The sequence below is a fragment of the Rhyacophila brunnea genome, unplaced genomic scaffold (genome assembly GCF_057557595.1).
Source record: "Rhyacophila brunnea isolate RB1 unplaced genomic scaffold, BYU_Rbru_1.0 scaffold_13, whole genome shotgun sequence".
In the NCBI taxonomy this organism is placed as follows: domain Eukaryota; kingdom Metazoa; phylum Arthropoda; class Insecta; order Trichoptera; family Rhyacophilidae; genus Rhyacophila; species Rhyacophila brunnea.
The window spans coordinates 24,537,799-24,554,149 of NW_028232785.1; the positions used below are offsets into that span (position 1 = coordinate 24,537,799).

General features: G+C 35.5%; 1 protein-coding gene across 1 annotated transcript; it reads left to right on the plus strand.

Moving 5' to 3' along the window:
- Window positions 1-8,990: 8,990 nt before the first annotated feature.
- Window positions 8,991-14,153, plus strand: LOC147077016 (uncharacterized). Its single transcript, XM_085940661.1, has 3 exons — window positions 8,991-9,598; window positions 10,856-11,215; window positions 13,346-14,153. Exons 1-3 carry the CDS (start codon window positions 9,416-9,418, stop codon window positions 13,538-13,540), a joined length of 738 nt encoding a protein of 245 aa, XP_085796787.1. The 5' UTR covers window positions 8,991-9,415; the 3' UTR covers window positions 13,541-14,153.
- The last annotated feature ends 2,198 nt before the right edge of the window (window positions 14,154-16,351 follow it).

Below are 16,351 nucleotides of genomic sequence, written 5' to 3' on the forward strand. Positions count from 1 at the left end.
TGATTATATTAGAGAGTACTGTTTAATTCAACATGGTCAATATAATCATTGTGCTTACATGATACTTAATTCATTATTATTATATTAATAATACTTCTGGTAAGGTTAATAAAATTATAAGCCCACTTGATTGTAATATTATTATAATAACCTATTAATTATAATTAATAAAATTAGGGCAACTACATAATATAAAGTGTACATATTCCAAGACCCATTACTTACGTTCGCAAGAAAATACCTAAATAACTAAGCGTATGCAATATTACTTTAATAATAATGTACCTACCCATTTTATGGTCTTGATACTATTTTTTTATGTAACACCTGTTACTAGAAAGGTGTAATAAACAAACGAACAGTTTATCTGATAGTTAAGGGACAACATAATCATGTCTCGATTAATGTATAAAATAATGTTTTAGAATAGTTAAATCAGCTTAGAAAATAAAATATTGAACTTTTCCAAACAGCATAGACAATTGAAAATTGTGTTCGAACTTCTGATGTCTCCTACTAGTAGAAGCCATTTTAGTCTATGCCATTTGTCATATTTTGATATCAAATAAGCATAAAATGGAAGTTAACACCGACAACAGTACCACAACACCTGCAAGGCAGTTTTCTGGTGCCTATGGTACCTACCACTGAATATTGATTTCCTTATAGGTACTGTCTCATTCAACAAATAACGTATTCTGATATCAGTAAGTGCTGTTGGTGTCTAAATAGATATTCATTTTTGCAGTAGGCACTGATTTCCAATCACTGTATAAACCTTTTTTGTTCCTTTCCATTTTAAAACAATATTGTGTAGCAATAGATCACAGGCAATTATCGTTGTTAACTTTGAAGAATTGTCGTGCTAGTTTCCGTATAGAAATTGACTGCGCCAACAAATTTATGAACACTCTCGCCTAAATAAAATATACTAGGGAACTACTCTCGTCTTTTAAGCGGATATTATTGCTGTCGACCTCCATGTTTTCCTGTTTGAGCGACATGTCAAATTGACCCTCGCTCTCGAAGTGATTTACGTCAATCGATCGATATGCACCGTCACCGATTACGTCCACCGTGTCGTCAGCCAAAACTTCATCGGGTGTTTCAGTTTTTATATCCTTTTTATGCGGTATTTGATGTCAAAACCTATCAATAGCTTTTTAACCACGTGCGTCGTGCTTGTTCGGCTAATAATTAAAAATATGGCTTGTACCATAGACATCAGGAATTCGACCAAAAAATCCTACTATGCTTATTAGGGAAAATAATTAAATTTTATATTGTTTTACATAATAGACAATTATCTAATTGACTATTTTTATAAATTTGACTGATTTTAATGACGGTTGTGTCTGCTTTTTCTTGGAAAGAATTATTGGAATATTTAATTGCAGCGTAGAGGTCCGCAGTTTCAGCCCCTAGGTCCGCGAAATGGGTAGGTATAATGTCAATTAATACTGTGACGTTAATCGTGTCTTGGTTAGGGTTGTGACATGACCCGGCTCACGGCTAGCTCAGTTAATGTAACCAGGCTGTCACTAAGGAGACTAGTGATGAATTAGGAGGGTGGAGCTCCCTTGTGGTAACACAACTTTTGATTATCCCAAATAAAACTCTCGGTCGGTGTGATACCAAATTTATTCAGGTTCAACGTTCACAGGGTCACAATCAAGTTATTTATCATTGTTCAAACAATTAAATCTTATCAAGATGTCCGTGAACTATTTAGTTAATTGTTATATAATCTTTAGGAAACCTTCTAAAAAGATTCAAAATGTTCACACTCAATCTGAGGAAAGTATAAGCAAATGTTCGATAATAATTTTTATTTCGTAAAATATTTTCTTATACAAAGTCACAATTGTATTATTTTCACATAATATTAGGTTTGAAAAAAAATAATTCTTATTTTATAAACCGCTTATAAAAGGTTCCTTTATATTTATAAACTTATTTATTAAAAGTTTATTAATATTTACAAACTTATTCACTAATAGTTTATTTGTATTTACAAACTTATTGACAGAAAGTTTGTTTATTATTTACTAATATAGTTTCAAAATTTATTATTATAACTATAAAATAGTTTCTAAAGTTTGTTATTATTATTACAAACTCGGTTTATTAATTTGTTTTTATTTCAAAACAAACTATGACGCGATTTATTTCGATGACATCACATCATTCAGAAAAAATACGTAGTGAAATCCCCGTGGCTTTTTTGAGAGCGCGCGAAAAGAATTACTCCGCCGGTACGTCATGGTTATCGGTTAACTGGTATCCGGTTATTCGCGTTTGCTAATCGCCTCCTTTCGATAGAAGGACTTTAATTGGAATTCGCGTACGATTTTCGCCCCGACAGTAAGGGTCTTAGGATCGACGACTTGGTAAGCTGCTGAATGGTAAACTGTTGCTTGTATGGAGAAAGGTCGAGTTTTTATACTCTCTGGATCGAAGTTTAGTAAGAAATAGTCCGAGCGGGATAGCAAATCCGTCCCTTTCATACGAAATTTAGTTTTAGGTATATCTTTTATTTAAGACACCTTTTGAATAGAGACAACTTTCAATAAAGTTGAGCTGAAATTATTTTATATTATTTTAGTAATTTTATATGTCGACCGTGGCTATTTCTATGGCCTCCGGAACATGTCTTGTAAATACGCATTTAGAATGACTCAACATAAATAGTTAATTTTGTTCATTTTTATGCATTCAGAAGAAGGGAAAGTTTTTTAGCTTTCCAATGAGCTATTTTAAAATTCGTACATAAAATAAAGGAATGACAGTCTTTAAATTTAAACAACAAAATCATGACGCGTTTAAATTTTCCACTACTCTGAACCGTTTTAAGCCAATAGAAATTTACTTAACTTTAACAAAACTAGTTGGGCTCATAATATCTTTATCAGTCAATAACTTCCCTTAGCACGGTAATTATCACGTATTTTTATTACAATGATATACCTAACATTCACAATTCAATAGGCAAATGCTTTAATTTGACAAGGATATTAATCGCGAGTAATCATTAATTTATGAAGCTTTTAACAGTGTTTTACACTTTAATGTAAACATAATCCCTTATTTTATTCCCTCTCATGACGAGGAATAGTCGATTTTAATATTTAAGCGGAATACAATTTACGATTCCGGAATCGCGCGATGTTTATTACGTACAGAAATTTAGAACTTTATATCGTTATTCATTCGAAGCACGTTCAAGATTTATTATGGCTGATGGGTGGAAACCCATCTAAGGCAAGGCCTTGAGATTCTCTACTAATTAGAGACTTAACGGATTTAGCGGATTTTTCGTATAAAAAATACCTAAATTTTATAATTACGCATACATAAACATATGTACGAGTTTACAATATTTTTACAATAATAGCTTAGCTCTATCGTAATCTAATTTAATTAACATAAAATTCCATTATTCATTATTGTACAGTGCAGGAATTTATAAAAGTTAATATTTCTATTTTTATACATTTCTAATACTTGTACTAAGTGTAAGCAAGCATGTACTTATCGGCTTTTATGTAAACAATTTTTCACATGTTCTATTTTCAAATTTTAATGGACATTAATCAATAGAAACAAGTTTATTCATATTTCAAAAGATCGCGGCCAAAATTGGCAGGATGACAGCACCGAGAGTCTCTGATCACAGCGTTACAATTACGCATGAGATCTCTCGATTTCTGAAGTAAAATTTTTACATGAAATTTTTATTACATTTATAAAAAGTGTTACTAATAATACATTTATCTTCTGCTACTAAACGATTATGCTAACTTATTACCTGTTTATGGTCTTTTGACCAATTATTTTTCTACTTCTTCCATAGTATGTACTGAGAACTCGTTTTTGACTTGCTGACAAGGACTATGGAACTTATATACATCTTATTAATACTTTTTCGCGAGGTTGTCGCATGGCTTTTGAGTGGCGGAATTGACTACAAGGCTAGATTTGTATAGTTATGTCGTCAACTTTACTCTTTTTCAAACACCAACTGAAGGTCGGCGTTTTTGTTCGTGTCAGTTGGATAGGAATGTGTAGCTTTGCGGTTGAAAAGCAAGTATTTTACAAGCGTGTTGCTGAAGGCGTGTGTATTCTAGGGCATTTTTCCATAATATTTCAATTATTGTACCTTTCTTAAATCAAACAATGACTTGACAATAATAATATCATCTATTGATAGTTAGCATTCTGTTGCGGTGTCGTCCTTCTGCATTTAATAATAATATTAATAACTTAACCTGGCAGATTTACTAAAATATTGGTTATACACGATAGATGGAAATGAAATAGCCGACAAATTTACTCGACTCGGTGCCTATGAACCCAAGAATGCGATAGCTTATAACAATTATTAATTTCCTTTGAGCTAGGTGAAAATTACAATTTCAGATAATATAGTAAAAAACGAATGGAACTCATTATACCTAAATAAAGAATTATTCTTCGATAGGGGAGTTGACCCGAAAGTTTTTAGCCTCAATTTCAGCAGCACGAGACGTCAGTGTGCATAAAGGGCTGTGTTTTGAGGACTGTTTTGACTCAGATTCTTACAATTCACGAAGTCATGCGAGCATACCTGCACCGGTTTAAAATAACATCTGATGGAAAGTGCACATGCGACGACAGAAGCGACCAGGATGTCCTACATTTTTACTCCTAGATTGTCAAATCTTTAGCAAGGAGCGGCACAACCTGAACTTTTTATTACAGATGGCAGATGCGGACTTTCGAGACCTTCCGGGGATCCTGGCAAACGAAGCCGGAAGAGATGCACTTTTTAATTTCTGTATTGATATAATCAAAAGAATTAAAATAATAAATGGTGACATGTAATGATGATTCATGCCTTTCAGATCCAGTGCTATGCATAATATGCTCAGAGTATCAGTCTTATGCGACATTTCTTTTAGCACGGGAAAATCTCGGCTACAAATCGCAGTCCTCAGCTCCCAATGAATACGACAAAATATTCATCACAATCACCACCGCCTTGCGCTACAAAGAAATTTCTAGGATTTTTGCAAAGCGATTTCATAAGCCCGGGCCGAATTCAAATTAGCAATACCCGATGCGGGTAGAAGAATAGTTTTCAATAAGGCATATATTATTCTCTCAGCCGGCACAATTTTCATTTGACTAGGATCAAGTAGAGTAGTTTGCGTGCCAAAGTCCAAATTAATACAAATAAATTTAAAATGGTTAGGTAGGTAATATTGTGTTCAAATATGACGTAATATATTATTTTTAAAACTCATCAGCATTTTGTGTCTATGGTAGTTCAAGTGTAAGCGACACTGCTCTAAATAATGTGACGCCATTTTGCGTCTCATTCCATCTTTGATAGACTCACGCTACAAAGTATGTACCTATTTTCGTCCAATAAAAGTCTAATTAAAACACATTCATGAGTGTCAATCTCTACATTTTAATATAGTAGTGATTGCTATTTTGCTGTATGGATTAGTTATGTATTAACTGCCATTAAGGAAGTGATTGCCAGTCTGTCATAACCTAATATGTGACACGTGTCTCCTGTTGTTTTATTGTTATTATAGGTACGTTCCATTGAAACTGAATCAAACAAATCAAACGAAAGGCTGGATTTCGGACCATTTGGCAGAAATTCCACGTGAACGCAATTTCTTATGTACTAATTAGTGTTCCCATTATTAAAATTAATTCAATAACTTATTCGTCATTAAAACAGCAACACATTTATAGAAATGGCAACTTGTTATACAATTCTAACCTCTTATAGCCCGCCGTCTACGATAACCCATATATAACTGTCGTATTCATTTTTTTTAAATGTACAAAATATACATATTGCTTCATGAATAGGTAGCCAATTAGTTCATCTATAAGATTTATACGTATGACAAAGGTTTTTAAAAATAATATCGCCAAGAGTTTTACGAGGAAATAACATCCTTGAAAAATAAAAGTAAATGCCACTTCAACATCATAATGGGAGATTTCAATGCACGTATTGGATCATACCAAAGAGATGACGTAGCGGTCGGACATTTCGGACATGGCTCAAGGGATGGTAGAGGGGACATGCTTGTGGAGTTTGCTGAAACCAACAATCTTCACATCATGAATTCCTTTTTTCAACATAAACCTACACGTAAATGGACGTGGAGAAGCCCGACAGGAAGGACCAGCGAAATCGATTACATCCTCACTGACAGAAAATATACATTTTTAAACTGTAAGGTGATCAATCAGTTTAACACCGGCAGTGATCACCGGATGGTGAGATGTAAGATAAGATTGAACGTCAAATCAGAAAGATCCAAACTGCAGAAGAAGTCAAATGCTCGCGTATACCTGCAGAACAATACTGAATTCCAAAATGAACTCAAAAATGCACTATCGGCTTTCTTAGATGAGAACGAAACCGTTTCCCTATCCAACGCGGAGGATATAACGAATATTATTCTACAATGTGCAGAAAAAACAGGCGTAAAAAGCTCAGAAGTTACACCTTCCACCAAGCTTTCGAAGGCAACATTGAATCTTATGGAGCAGAGAAGGAAAACCAAGAGCGATAGACAGGCGCAAAACGATATGGAGTTTTCATCACTTTGCAAAACCCTCCGAAGGAAGATTAGAGAAGACCTTCGTAAATTCAATGTAAACCTCATACAAGCAATTGTGAAAGCAGGCAGAAGTTTAAACAAAAACAAGCAATGCTTGTCGATAGGAAAACGTCAAATCACAGCACTAAAAGCAAAAGATGGTTCTATCGTCAGAAATTGGGAACACTTGTTAAGCCGAGTTGAAGAGTTCTACAGCGATCTCTACAGTGATGACACTGACAATACGACTATAGACTTAGATCTTCAGAGAAATGGAAATTCGGAAGACCATACTCCCGAAATTACATCCTGGGAAGTAACCCATGCTTTAAATTACATGAAAAGTGGGAAAGCCCCCGGGGAAGACGGTTTAACGATAGATATCCTCAAAAAAGCAGGAAAGGATGCAAATGAAGTACTTGCACAATTGTTCACAGCCTGCATATGCAAAGAGGATGTACCAGAGGTATGGAAAAATGCCAGCATTGTCATTCTTCACAAAAAAGGTGACAGAGAAGACCTAGCAAATTATCGTCCAATAAGTCTACTCCCTATTCTCTACAAGACGTTCACAAAAATTCTCTCAAACCGTCTGCAAAATGTACTAGACGAGAACCAACCGAGAGAACAAGCCGGATTTAGAGGAGGATACAGCACTATGGACCATATCCAAGTCGTCAGAGAAATCATAGAGCGGTACCAGGAATACAAACTGCCACTATGCATGGGTTTTATAGACTATGAGAAGGCGTTTGATTCGATAAAGAAATGTTCAATACTCGACGCACTCAGAAAACAAGGAATCCCTGGACGCTATATAAATATTTTCAATAATATATACAGTAGCGCAACAGCATCTGTAAATCTCCATAAACCATCGCGCAGATTTCCTATCAGCAAAGGAGTCCGACAAGGTGATACAATCTCACCTAAACTATTTACAGCTACCCTTGAAGACTTATTCAGGCAACTTGACTGGAATGACAAAGGGATCCCCATAAATGGAAAATACCTGAGTCATCTGCGCTTTGCCGATGACATAGAAATTTTCTCGCAGAGAGCTTTTCAAAGCAGAATGCAGGAACTCGCTGAAGTAAGCAACAAAGTAGGTTTGAAAATAAATGTAACAAAGACGAAAGTCATGTTCAACTGCTTTGCAGGCCAAAAAGAGATCCTCATCAATGGCACTCAGCTCGAACAGGTGAAAAGCTACATCTATCTGGGACAACAAGTATCTATAGATGGATGTATATTTGATGAAATTGTTCGCAGAGTAAAGCTAGGCTGGAGTGCTTTTGGCCGCCTGAATAATGTCTTCAAAAGTGACCTTCCACTGTGCCTAAAGCGCAAAGTGTTCAACCAGTGTGTGCTTCCCGTGATGACATATGCGTGTGAAACATGGACCCTAAGTAAAAGAGAGATCCAGAAACTTAGAGTAGCACAACGTGGTATGGAGAGGTGCATGCTGGGCATAACGCGAAAGGACAAAAAGAGGAATGAGTGGATAAGGAAGCAGACAAGGGTTTGCGATGTAATAGAGTTTATTAAAAGCCTTAAATGGAGATGGGCTGGACACATAGCTCGAAGAAGAGACAATCGTTGGACAAATCTAGTCATCCAGTGGTATCCAAGAAGTACAAAACGTCCACAAGGTAGACCTAGAGGCCGCTGGATCGATGAAATGATAAAGTTCTGCGGAAGTACGTGGCAACGCAATGCACAGGACCGAGAGAAGTGGAAGCAACTTGAAGAGGCCTTCATCCAGCAGTGGATAGATTCAGGCTGATGATGATGATGAATATACCTACCTAGGCAGGTAAAGATAATAAATCGAACTCTGCATAGACAATAATATGGCTATAATTTTGGTATAATAAGACCAAAAGTGGTTTCTTGTTTGCGTATGGTTACTTATGAATGATAGATATTGATTGTTATGCTATAATATACATATATCAAGTGAACTCCTATAGTGTATATGTCTAAAATATTAATATGATCATATCACGATAATATAGATGCCGAATAATGCTTATCATCTAAATTTTTCCTAATCTTAAAAATATTATAAAGTTCATAGGCAGGCGGGTCTCGTGGTGCAGTGGGTAAGGCACTGGCATTCCACCCGAGAGTTCTGTGTTCGAACCCGGTGAGGATACAATATTTATGTGTTTTTCTTACAGCCTGGGTGTTTGTGATTGTTCAAAATTACTTACAACCACCTTGTACGAAACAGCAGGGACATGGAAAACCATGTCCCTGGATGGATGAATTAAAAAAAATGTTCATAGGCAATATGTCGAAATTATGAAAGATACGGAATAATAATAAAATAAAAATAAATATTATAGGTAATTTTTAGGTTAGGTCATGTCTGGGCCGTCGTCACTTTCACTGATCGTCATTAGTCTATGGATCGTCAGAAGTGGTTTGAGGTTTCATTCCAAACCATTTCTGACGGTCTGTGAATGGTTTGATTTCCAATGGAACAGTGAACCAAACGTCAAATCTAAAACCATTTCCAGTTTACTTTCTACGCATACAATATTTGTACGTGTATTGTCTATCGTTTGGTATGGTTTGTTTGATTCAGTTTCGAAAAGAAATAACTTTAAATCATTTGCGTGCCATATGTAGATATAAAGTCAAAGTAGCTGTAAAATTGTGGCCGAACTCCCGATGTCTATGATGGTTGCATGATAGAAGCCATTTTAGTCTATGCCCTCTGCATATTAACCAATAAACCAGGACGCACGCGGTCGTGAAGCTATTGTCAGTTTTGATATCAAATACCGCAAAAGATGGAAGTTAAAACCGAAAAAAACGAAGAATGCATATTGCCGGACGAAACGGAGGAAGTGATCAGCGACGGTGCATACAAATGGATTGACGTAAACCACTTCAAGAACGTGGGTCGATTTGACGTGGCTGTCAAACAGGAAAATATCGAAGAGGACAGCAATAATAGTGTACACTTAAAAGAGGTAAGTCGATTCCTAATATTTTGTTTAGGCGAGAGCATTCATTATTTTGTTGACAAATGCTCAGTCTTGTTTGTTGAGTGACATAGTGCATCATATTAACCATAGGCATTTATGTAGGTTTTATTTTGTTTATCTATGATGAAAGACTTTGATTTTTGAAACTGTATTTTTTAACACGTTATTGTTAACTCGTATTCTTGTTTGTCCAGTACAAATTTTTTCTTGCTTGTCCAAATCTTGCAATCGATTTTTAACTAACGTTCCGACTAGATAAACATTTGAAACTTTTAGAGTATATCAGAACACGATGACAATGCATTAATACGTTCGGCCATCTTTATGCAGAATTGAATTCTGTTTTGTATGGAAAGTTATTTCGGAAAAAAATCGTAAAAAGGTAAACACTATTATTGGTTGCTAAGGGGGTCCTAGCAGCTAAATTATTTATATATACGTGTCTTACTATGGAAATCAATATGTCAAGTTTATATGATTCAACAGAAAAATTAAAAACGTTGTATGTAAAAAGTTCTTTTAATCTTCTAATTAATGTTATTTGTTTGACGAATGCAAAAAAAATATTCCCGCTGTGTTCGGTGACGATCGTTGCGAGTTCGCTCCGTATTATATATTTTATTTGAATCTGCGTTATTCTCATAACACGCAAGGACAAATTGTTTTATCGTAGATTTTATGTCATTTTAGCTATTTATCATTAATGTCAAACGAATTACGCTGTCATACTGAGAGCGCCTAGCCTTTTCGTTAATTTCTTTGCAAATCTTTGCGATAAGTATAATATTGTTCCTTCAGAACTCCGCAACACAAGCAATGACAATGATAATCGGAAAGTTGACTTCAATCGAGAGTTGTTGATTTACCATATACCTAGGAAACGCTTTTGGTTAAATTCGGATGAATTTGATGCGTACAAAATTTCAGGCAGTTCGATGTCGTTCATTGGTCGGCATCATGGTTAGATTTGTTATGTCCACTATGTTCTCTTGTTAAATAAATAAATGATGAATTATTTTCGTGTGTAAGAGCAGCGCAGCTCAAACCTCATCGTTCAGCCCATTCAATTGTGGAGACACAAAACCCGGGCGGTCATAATTGGGAATTTTTTAATTTTTTTATATTGTTACTTAATTATGGACTTTTATGTTTTGATCAACTATATTTTTATTCAAAGAATTGATAATATGTATGTTATATTACCTTTTAATTGATCTATGTTTCTATTTTATTTCGTGACAGACCCCATGCGTAAACCCCGACATGGTTTGTCCAGCACCTGCCTTCTTTGAGGGACAATCCGCACAGTCGTTTGGTGAAATTGAGGTTCAAGAAGCGGACATCAAAAAGGAAATAGTGCTTGCTTCTGCCAAAGAAGTCCGTCTGAAGATGAACAGAGCTTCATTGTATCGTAAAAATTTTGTTTGCAACGTGTGTTGTATGTTTTTTTCATCTGGGAACATTTTAAACTACCATACAAGTATGCACGATGTGTCGTTGACTTTGGAAGAAGTGGCTTTTCTACGCGCACAAGCCCTCGAAGAAAACTATCAAAAGCTTGGCGAATGCTGTGATACGCCAACGCTTGGTAGTGATTCACAGGTACTAACCTCATATAATCGTTCAGTCTTATTCTTTTTATCGGTGGAGCTTATAATATATTCATTCTCGTCGAATAAAAGTCTAATTAAAACACAGTCATGAGTGCTAATCTTCGTTCGTTACTTGCTGTATGAAGTAGTCATGAATAACTGCTGTTATATCAGTGATTGACAGTCTTCTATACCCGAAATTGTGACACCTGTCCCCTGTTATATTATTAATTTAAATGGACATTAAAAGTGAACCGCTACACGCTACGTTAGCTCAGATAGCGAAATACTGCGCAGTGTTGAAGGTCGATCATCACTAGAACTTATTGACGATTACACAATCCAGGTGGTTTTGATAATGCTTAATAATTAATGTTGCATTATAAAATGCTTTTTACACTCATTGTCTATCTCCAAAACGTCGTATTGAAACTGTTTACCATAGATAATATCTGTACACATACTTACTTATTGGTGTGCTTGTAGGTTGATATCAAACATGACGTCAATGAAAGCTAAAAAATACCTAATGAGTTATTATGTTTTTTTTTTTAAATAAACCCCCCTACCGTTTTCTAAGAGCGTTCACGTGTGTGTATAGCTGGCTTACAGCTTTATTTCACATTACAATAATATATAATAATATATGACAGCATTCACCACAATCTCTTGTGAAATAAGTCACCGCTTACACCAATCAGTCAATTTAAAGTAAATAATTATATATAGGTATCGTTTTAATTTGAAAACACGTCTGAAACATACGTATTGGAAAAAATCAAATCTATAGGATTCCGGCAAATGTGTTTAACCACCTGTACCTACCTCAACTAATTACGCTAAAATTAACAAATAATCACGTATTCACGTATCAATACAATCATTTAATTTAGATTTCAATAAGTTGATGGCTGCAGTCGTTGTATGGCCATACTGTTGAAACCACATCTAACGCTAGCTCTAGTCTCGTTTTTGAAGAAATATTATTCGAGTATTCCACTTGCTCAACGTATTAGATCCAAATTCTGACCACAAAAAAAATGAAAATTTATATGTGTATTTGCTAGTTAGATAGTTACATTATTCTGGTGAATAACCCAATGCTTACGAACCGCACAAAATTGTGTTTTTGCTAATTACTTTTCAAATGCAAATTAACACGTTAATTACAAAATTAATTAAAAGGGCCCGTAAGCATTGGGTTAATATAAGTTATACAGTAGCAGAGTGAACCAATCTTATTCACATGTCTACTACTTTATCCAATCTGAGATACTACGAGTATAATACTTTTGTACATAATTATATTGGTACCAAGTATTATCGCATAAATCGATCAAAGTCTGTTTTATGCATTTGATTTTGCATGTTCTAATATCGACTTGGAAAGGTAAAAGGGCGTAACTCACAATAATCAAATTTTACAGGAGGCACAAAAACGTGTTTTTATGGTTTTCGGTTAAAGTTAAAATACAAAATAAACATAGCCTTCAAGTGCATGATAGTTAATAATTTAATTTTTGAATGCATAATCTGATATTAATTTTGAGTTAATTAAAAAAACCAAGCAGAAATGATTTTTAAGTAGTTTTTTCCATATTACTATATGTGGTTATTAGGTTACGCCCCTTTTCCTTTCTTAAGTCAATTTATATAAGTGCATATTTTTACCTACTATATTATACAATAACATTATTTATTTCATGTGTTTGTATAGTCTAAGTAGGTCTTTACTTGATATTGTCTGTAGATGTTGAATATATTATACATGGATTAGTATAAAACACACAAAATTTTAAAACACTCCTGAGAAAAATATAACCAATAGAAAAACTTTTTTTGAAAAAAATACGACACCCAGCAGAATTTGAACCTGTGTCTTTCGGAATTTGTGTCCACGTGCATTGACCACTATGTTATAGGAATTGTATCTAATTGCGAGGATATTTACTAATGGTTCTTACAATACTCTCTAAAGCAATTTCTAAATTTCGTTCCCGTTTGTGTATTGAAATTAAGTATGTTCAATAAAAAGAATGTTACATTCTTCAATTTTGTGAGTTATTTGTTTGAATAAAAAAGGGTATTAAACAGTATTTAGAATTAATAACATTAAGTTTCTATAATTTTGGTTTTGTAGGTTTCTATTGAGGAACTTTTCACAAGACATCTAGATACAGATGAGAGTCAACAGTCCTCGCCTCGTGGAACCCAAGATCGAATGGTGCAGTATTCAGAAGTGACGATAGATGAACAAGACATTAAAGAGGAAATCTCAAAACTAAATACTCCGAAGGAGCTTCGACTTATTCTGACAAGGGTATTACATTTCTAGCATAATTTGATTTGCAGCATTTGGAACGCAATTTTGGATGCGGAAAAACTCTAAAGTCACAAAATGATTCACACGGACGTGATTGCTGATCAACAACTTAGTAACCATAAATTACTTGAAATTTTAATTATGTATTACATCTTTGCTAGCAGTTATAACTACGTAGTTTCATCCCGCAGATTCTACATCTATGCCATTCATATTTGATACCTACAGCAACAAATATCATTGATCATTGTCCAGTGCCTAACAATCTCCATTGACCGTAACGCGAGCGCAGGCTTCATTTTTTAACAAATAAAGTTTGACGATTCTACCAGCATGTAAACCGCAAATGCCAGTGCATTTATTTTGATGTAATTGAGTCTGTAGGGTCTCACCCAGATTGGACTCTATATACGCCAATTTTGTTTATTGACAAATCCGTTTAGTCCAAAATGACCATCATCGCATAAGTTAATGATTATTATGATAATTTAGAATCGGTTCTCGATCTTCAGTCTATTTATGATTTATTTTCCGCTTAGAATATTGATCATAAAATATTAAAAAAAAAATGCGAGATATAACAGCTAAATTTGACAGTTAACCCTTTCGTATGTTCTATTTAAGCAAAGAACAAAAAACAGTTGTAAAATCCTTACAAAAAGGTAAATGGCATATCATGCAAATCTCACCATGTAGTCATGACACTAGCAATATTTCGCCAGCCATAAAATAGGAAGTCTCCTACGTGTTTTGTAAGAAATTAATAATAATTAAAAATAAGTCCACTTGCATGCAGCATGCATTTTAGCGTGGATCAGTGATTGCACCTTCACCCTGATCTGTCTTTGGCTATACAAATGAAAGATTATTGAAAATTTATGTTCAACTAACTCTTCGTCGTTGAAGGACCAATCATTTATAGGCAAAAGCGAGATGTGCCGCATCAGTGGGCAAGGCAAACGTTGTTAACTTATTTTCACATTAATTATAGTGATATTTAATAATTATATTCCAAATTCACGATATAATAAAACCAACAGTAAATGTTGCTACTGGGAATTATTGGTCCAAAATTACTCCAATACGAAATACTACCTGTCGTTAATATTCTATTACATCATTTGGAATTCTAAAGTAGGTTAAAGGTTGGTTGATGAAATTTAAATATAAATTCTAGTTTCGCCATTCAGAATAGCAGGCAATGTGCACACTCTCTAACGACACATTAAAACAGAATATAGTTAGTAACTACATGAAAATCACGAAATAATTATTGTTTTCGAAAATAGTGCCTAACTGCTTCGCCTTAGCTTCGTAATTCTGATGATCATAAATTGTTTTCTTAAGAAATATTCGAAATGAAGCTCGGATGCAGAGTAAACCTATATTATTCATCATTATCATCATCATCAGCCGGGGTCAATCCACTGCTGGATGAAAGCCTCCCCAAGCTTTCTCCAACTCTCTCGGTCCTGTGTCGTTCGCTGCCACGTATTTCCGCCGAACTTTACCAGTTCGTCAATCCAGCGGCTTCTAGGGCGACCCTGTGACCGTTTCTTACCCCTTGGGTACCACTGGATGACGGCATTTGTCCAGCGGCCGTCCTTTCGGCGAGCAATGTGCCCCGCCCATCTCCATTTCAGCTGTTTGGCAACGTCTATTACATCGCGTACTCTTGTCTGCTTCCTAACCCATTCGTTCCTCTTACGGTCCTTTCGCGTGATGCCCAACATGCACCTCTCCATGCCTCGCTGTGTGACACTTAGCCTTTGGATATCTCTCGTGTTGAGGGTCCACGTCTCGTAGCCATACGTGAGCACGGGTAGCACACATTGGTTGAACACCCTACGCTTAAGACATAATAGTAGGTCACTCTTGAAGATAATATTCAGACGTCCGAAAGCACTCCATCCCAGCTTTGTTCTTCGAGCAATTTCATCGTGCATGCTTCCGTCTATGGACACCTGCTGTCCGAGATAGACGTAGCTGCTGACTTGCTCGAGTTGGGTGCCAGAAATACAGATAATCGCAGGGTCCAAAAAACAGTTCCTCATCACTTTTGTCTTTGAGACATCTTTAGGCCGACCGTTTGACTGACATCCGCGAGTTCTTGCATTCTACCTTGGAGGTTTTTCGGGTCTTATGAGAGTATTACAATATCATCTGCAAAGCGCAGGTGACTGAGGTGCTCCCCATTTATTGGAACACCTTTTTCCTCCCAATCAAGTTTCCTAAATAAGTCCTCAAGAGTAGCGGTGAATAGTTTAGGTGAAATGGTATCACCTTGCCGGACACCTTTGTTAATGGGAAATTTACACGACCGTTTGTGAAGTTTCACACATGCTGTGGCATCACTGTATATACTGTTCAATATGTTTATATAGCGTCTGGAAATTCCTTGGTTGCTAAGAGCGTCTATAATTGAGAATTTTTTGATGGAATCAAACGGCTTTTCATAGTCTATAAAACCAAGATATAATGGCAGTTTGTATTCCTGGTAGCGCTCTATGATTTCCCTGACGACCTGTATATGATCCATAGTACTGTAGCCTCTTCTGAATCCGGCTTGCTCTCTTGGTTGGTTCTCGTCTAGAACTGTTTCGAGACGGTTTGAGAGTATTTTCGTGAAAACTTTATACAGAATTGGCAGTAGACTAATTGGTCGATAGTTTTTCAGATCTTCAGTGTCTTCTTTCTTATGGAGAATAATAATGGAAGCATTTTTCCATGACTCTGGGATGTTCTCTTCGTGCAGACAAGACGTGAACAGACGTGCGAGCACATCGCTCACCGTCCCTTCGGCCCGTTTGAGAACATCGATAG

Coding starts and splice junctions, on each gene's coding strand:
- LOC147077016 (XM_085940661.1), top strand. CDS start 9,416: ATGGAAGTTAAAACCGAAAAAAACGAAGAATGCATATTGCCGGACGAA. Junction 9,599..10,855: donor ATAGTGTACACTTAAAAGAG/GTAAGTCGATTC, acceptor ATTTCGTGACAG/ACCCCATGCGTAAACCCCGA. Junction 11,216..13,345: donor CGCTTGGTAGTGATTCACAG/GTACTAACCTCA, acceptor TTGGTTTTGTAG/GTTTCTATTGAGGAACTTTT.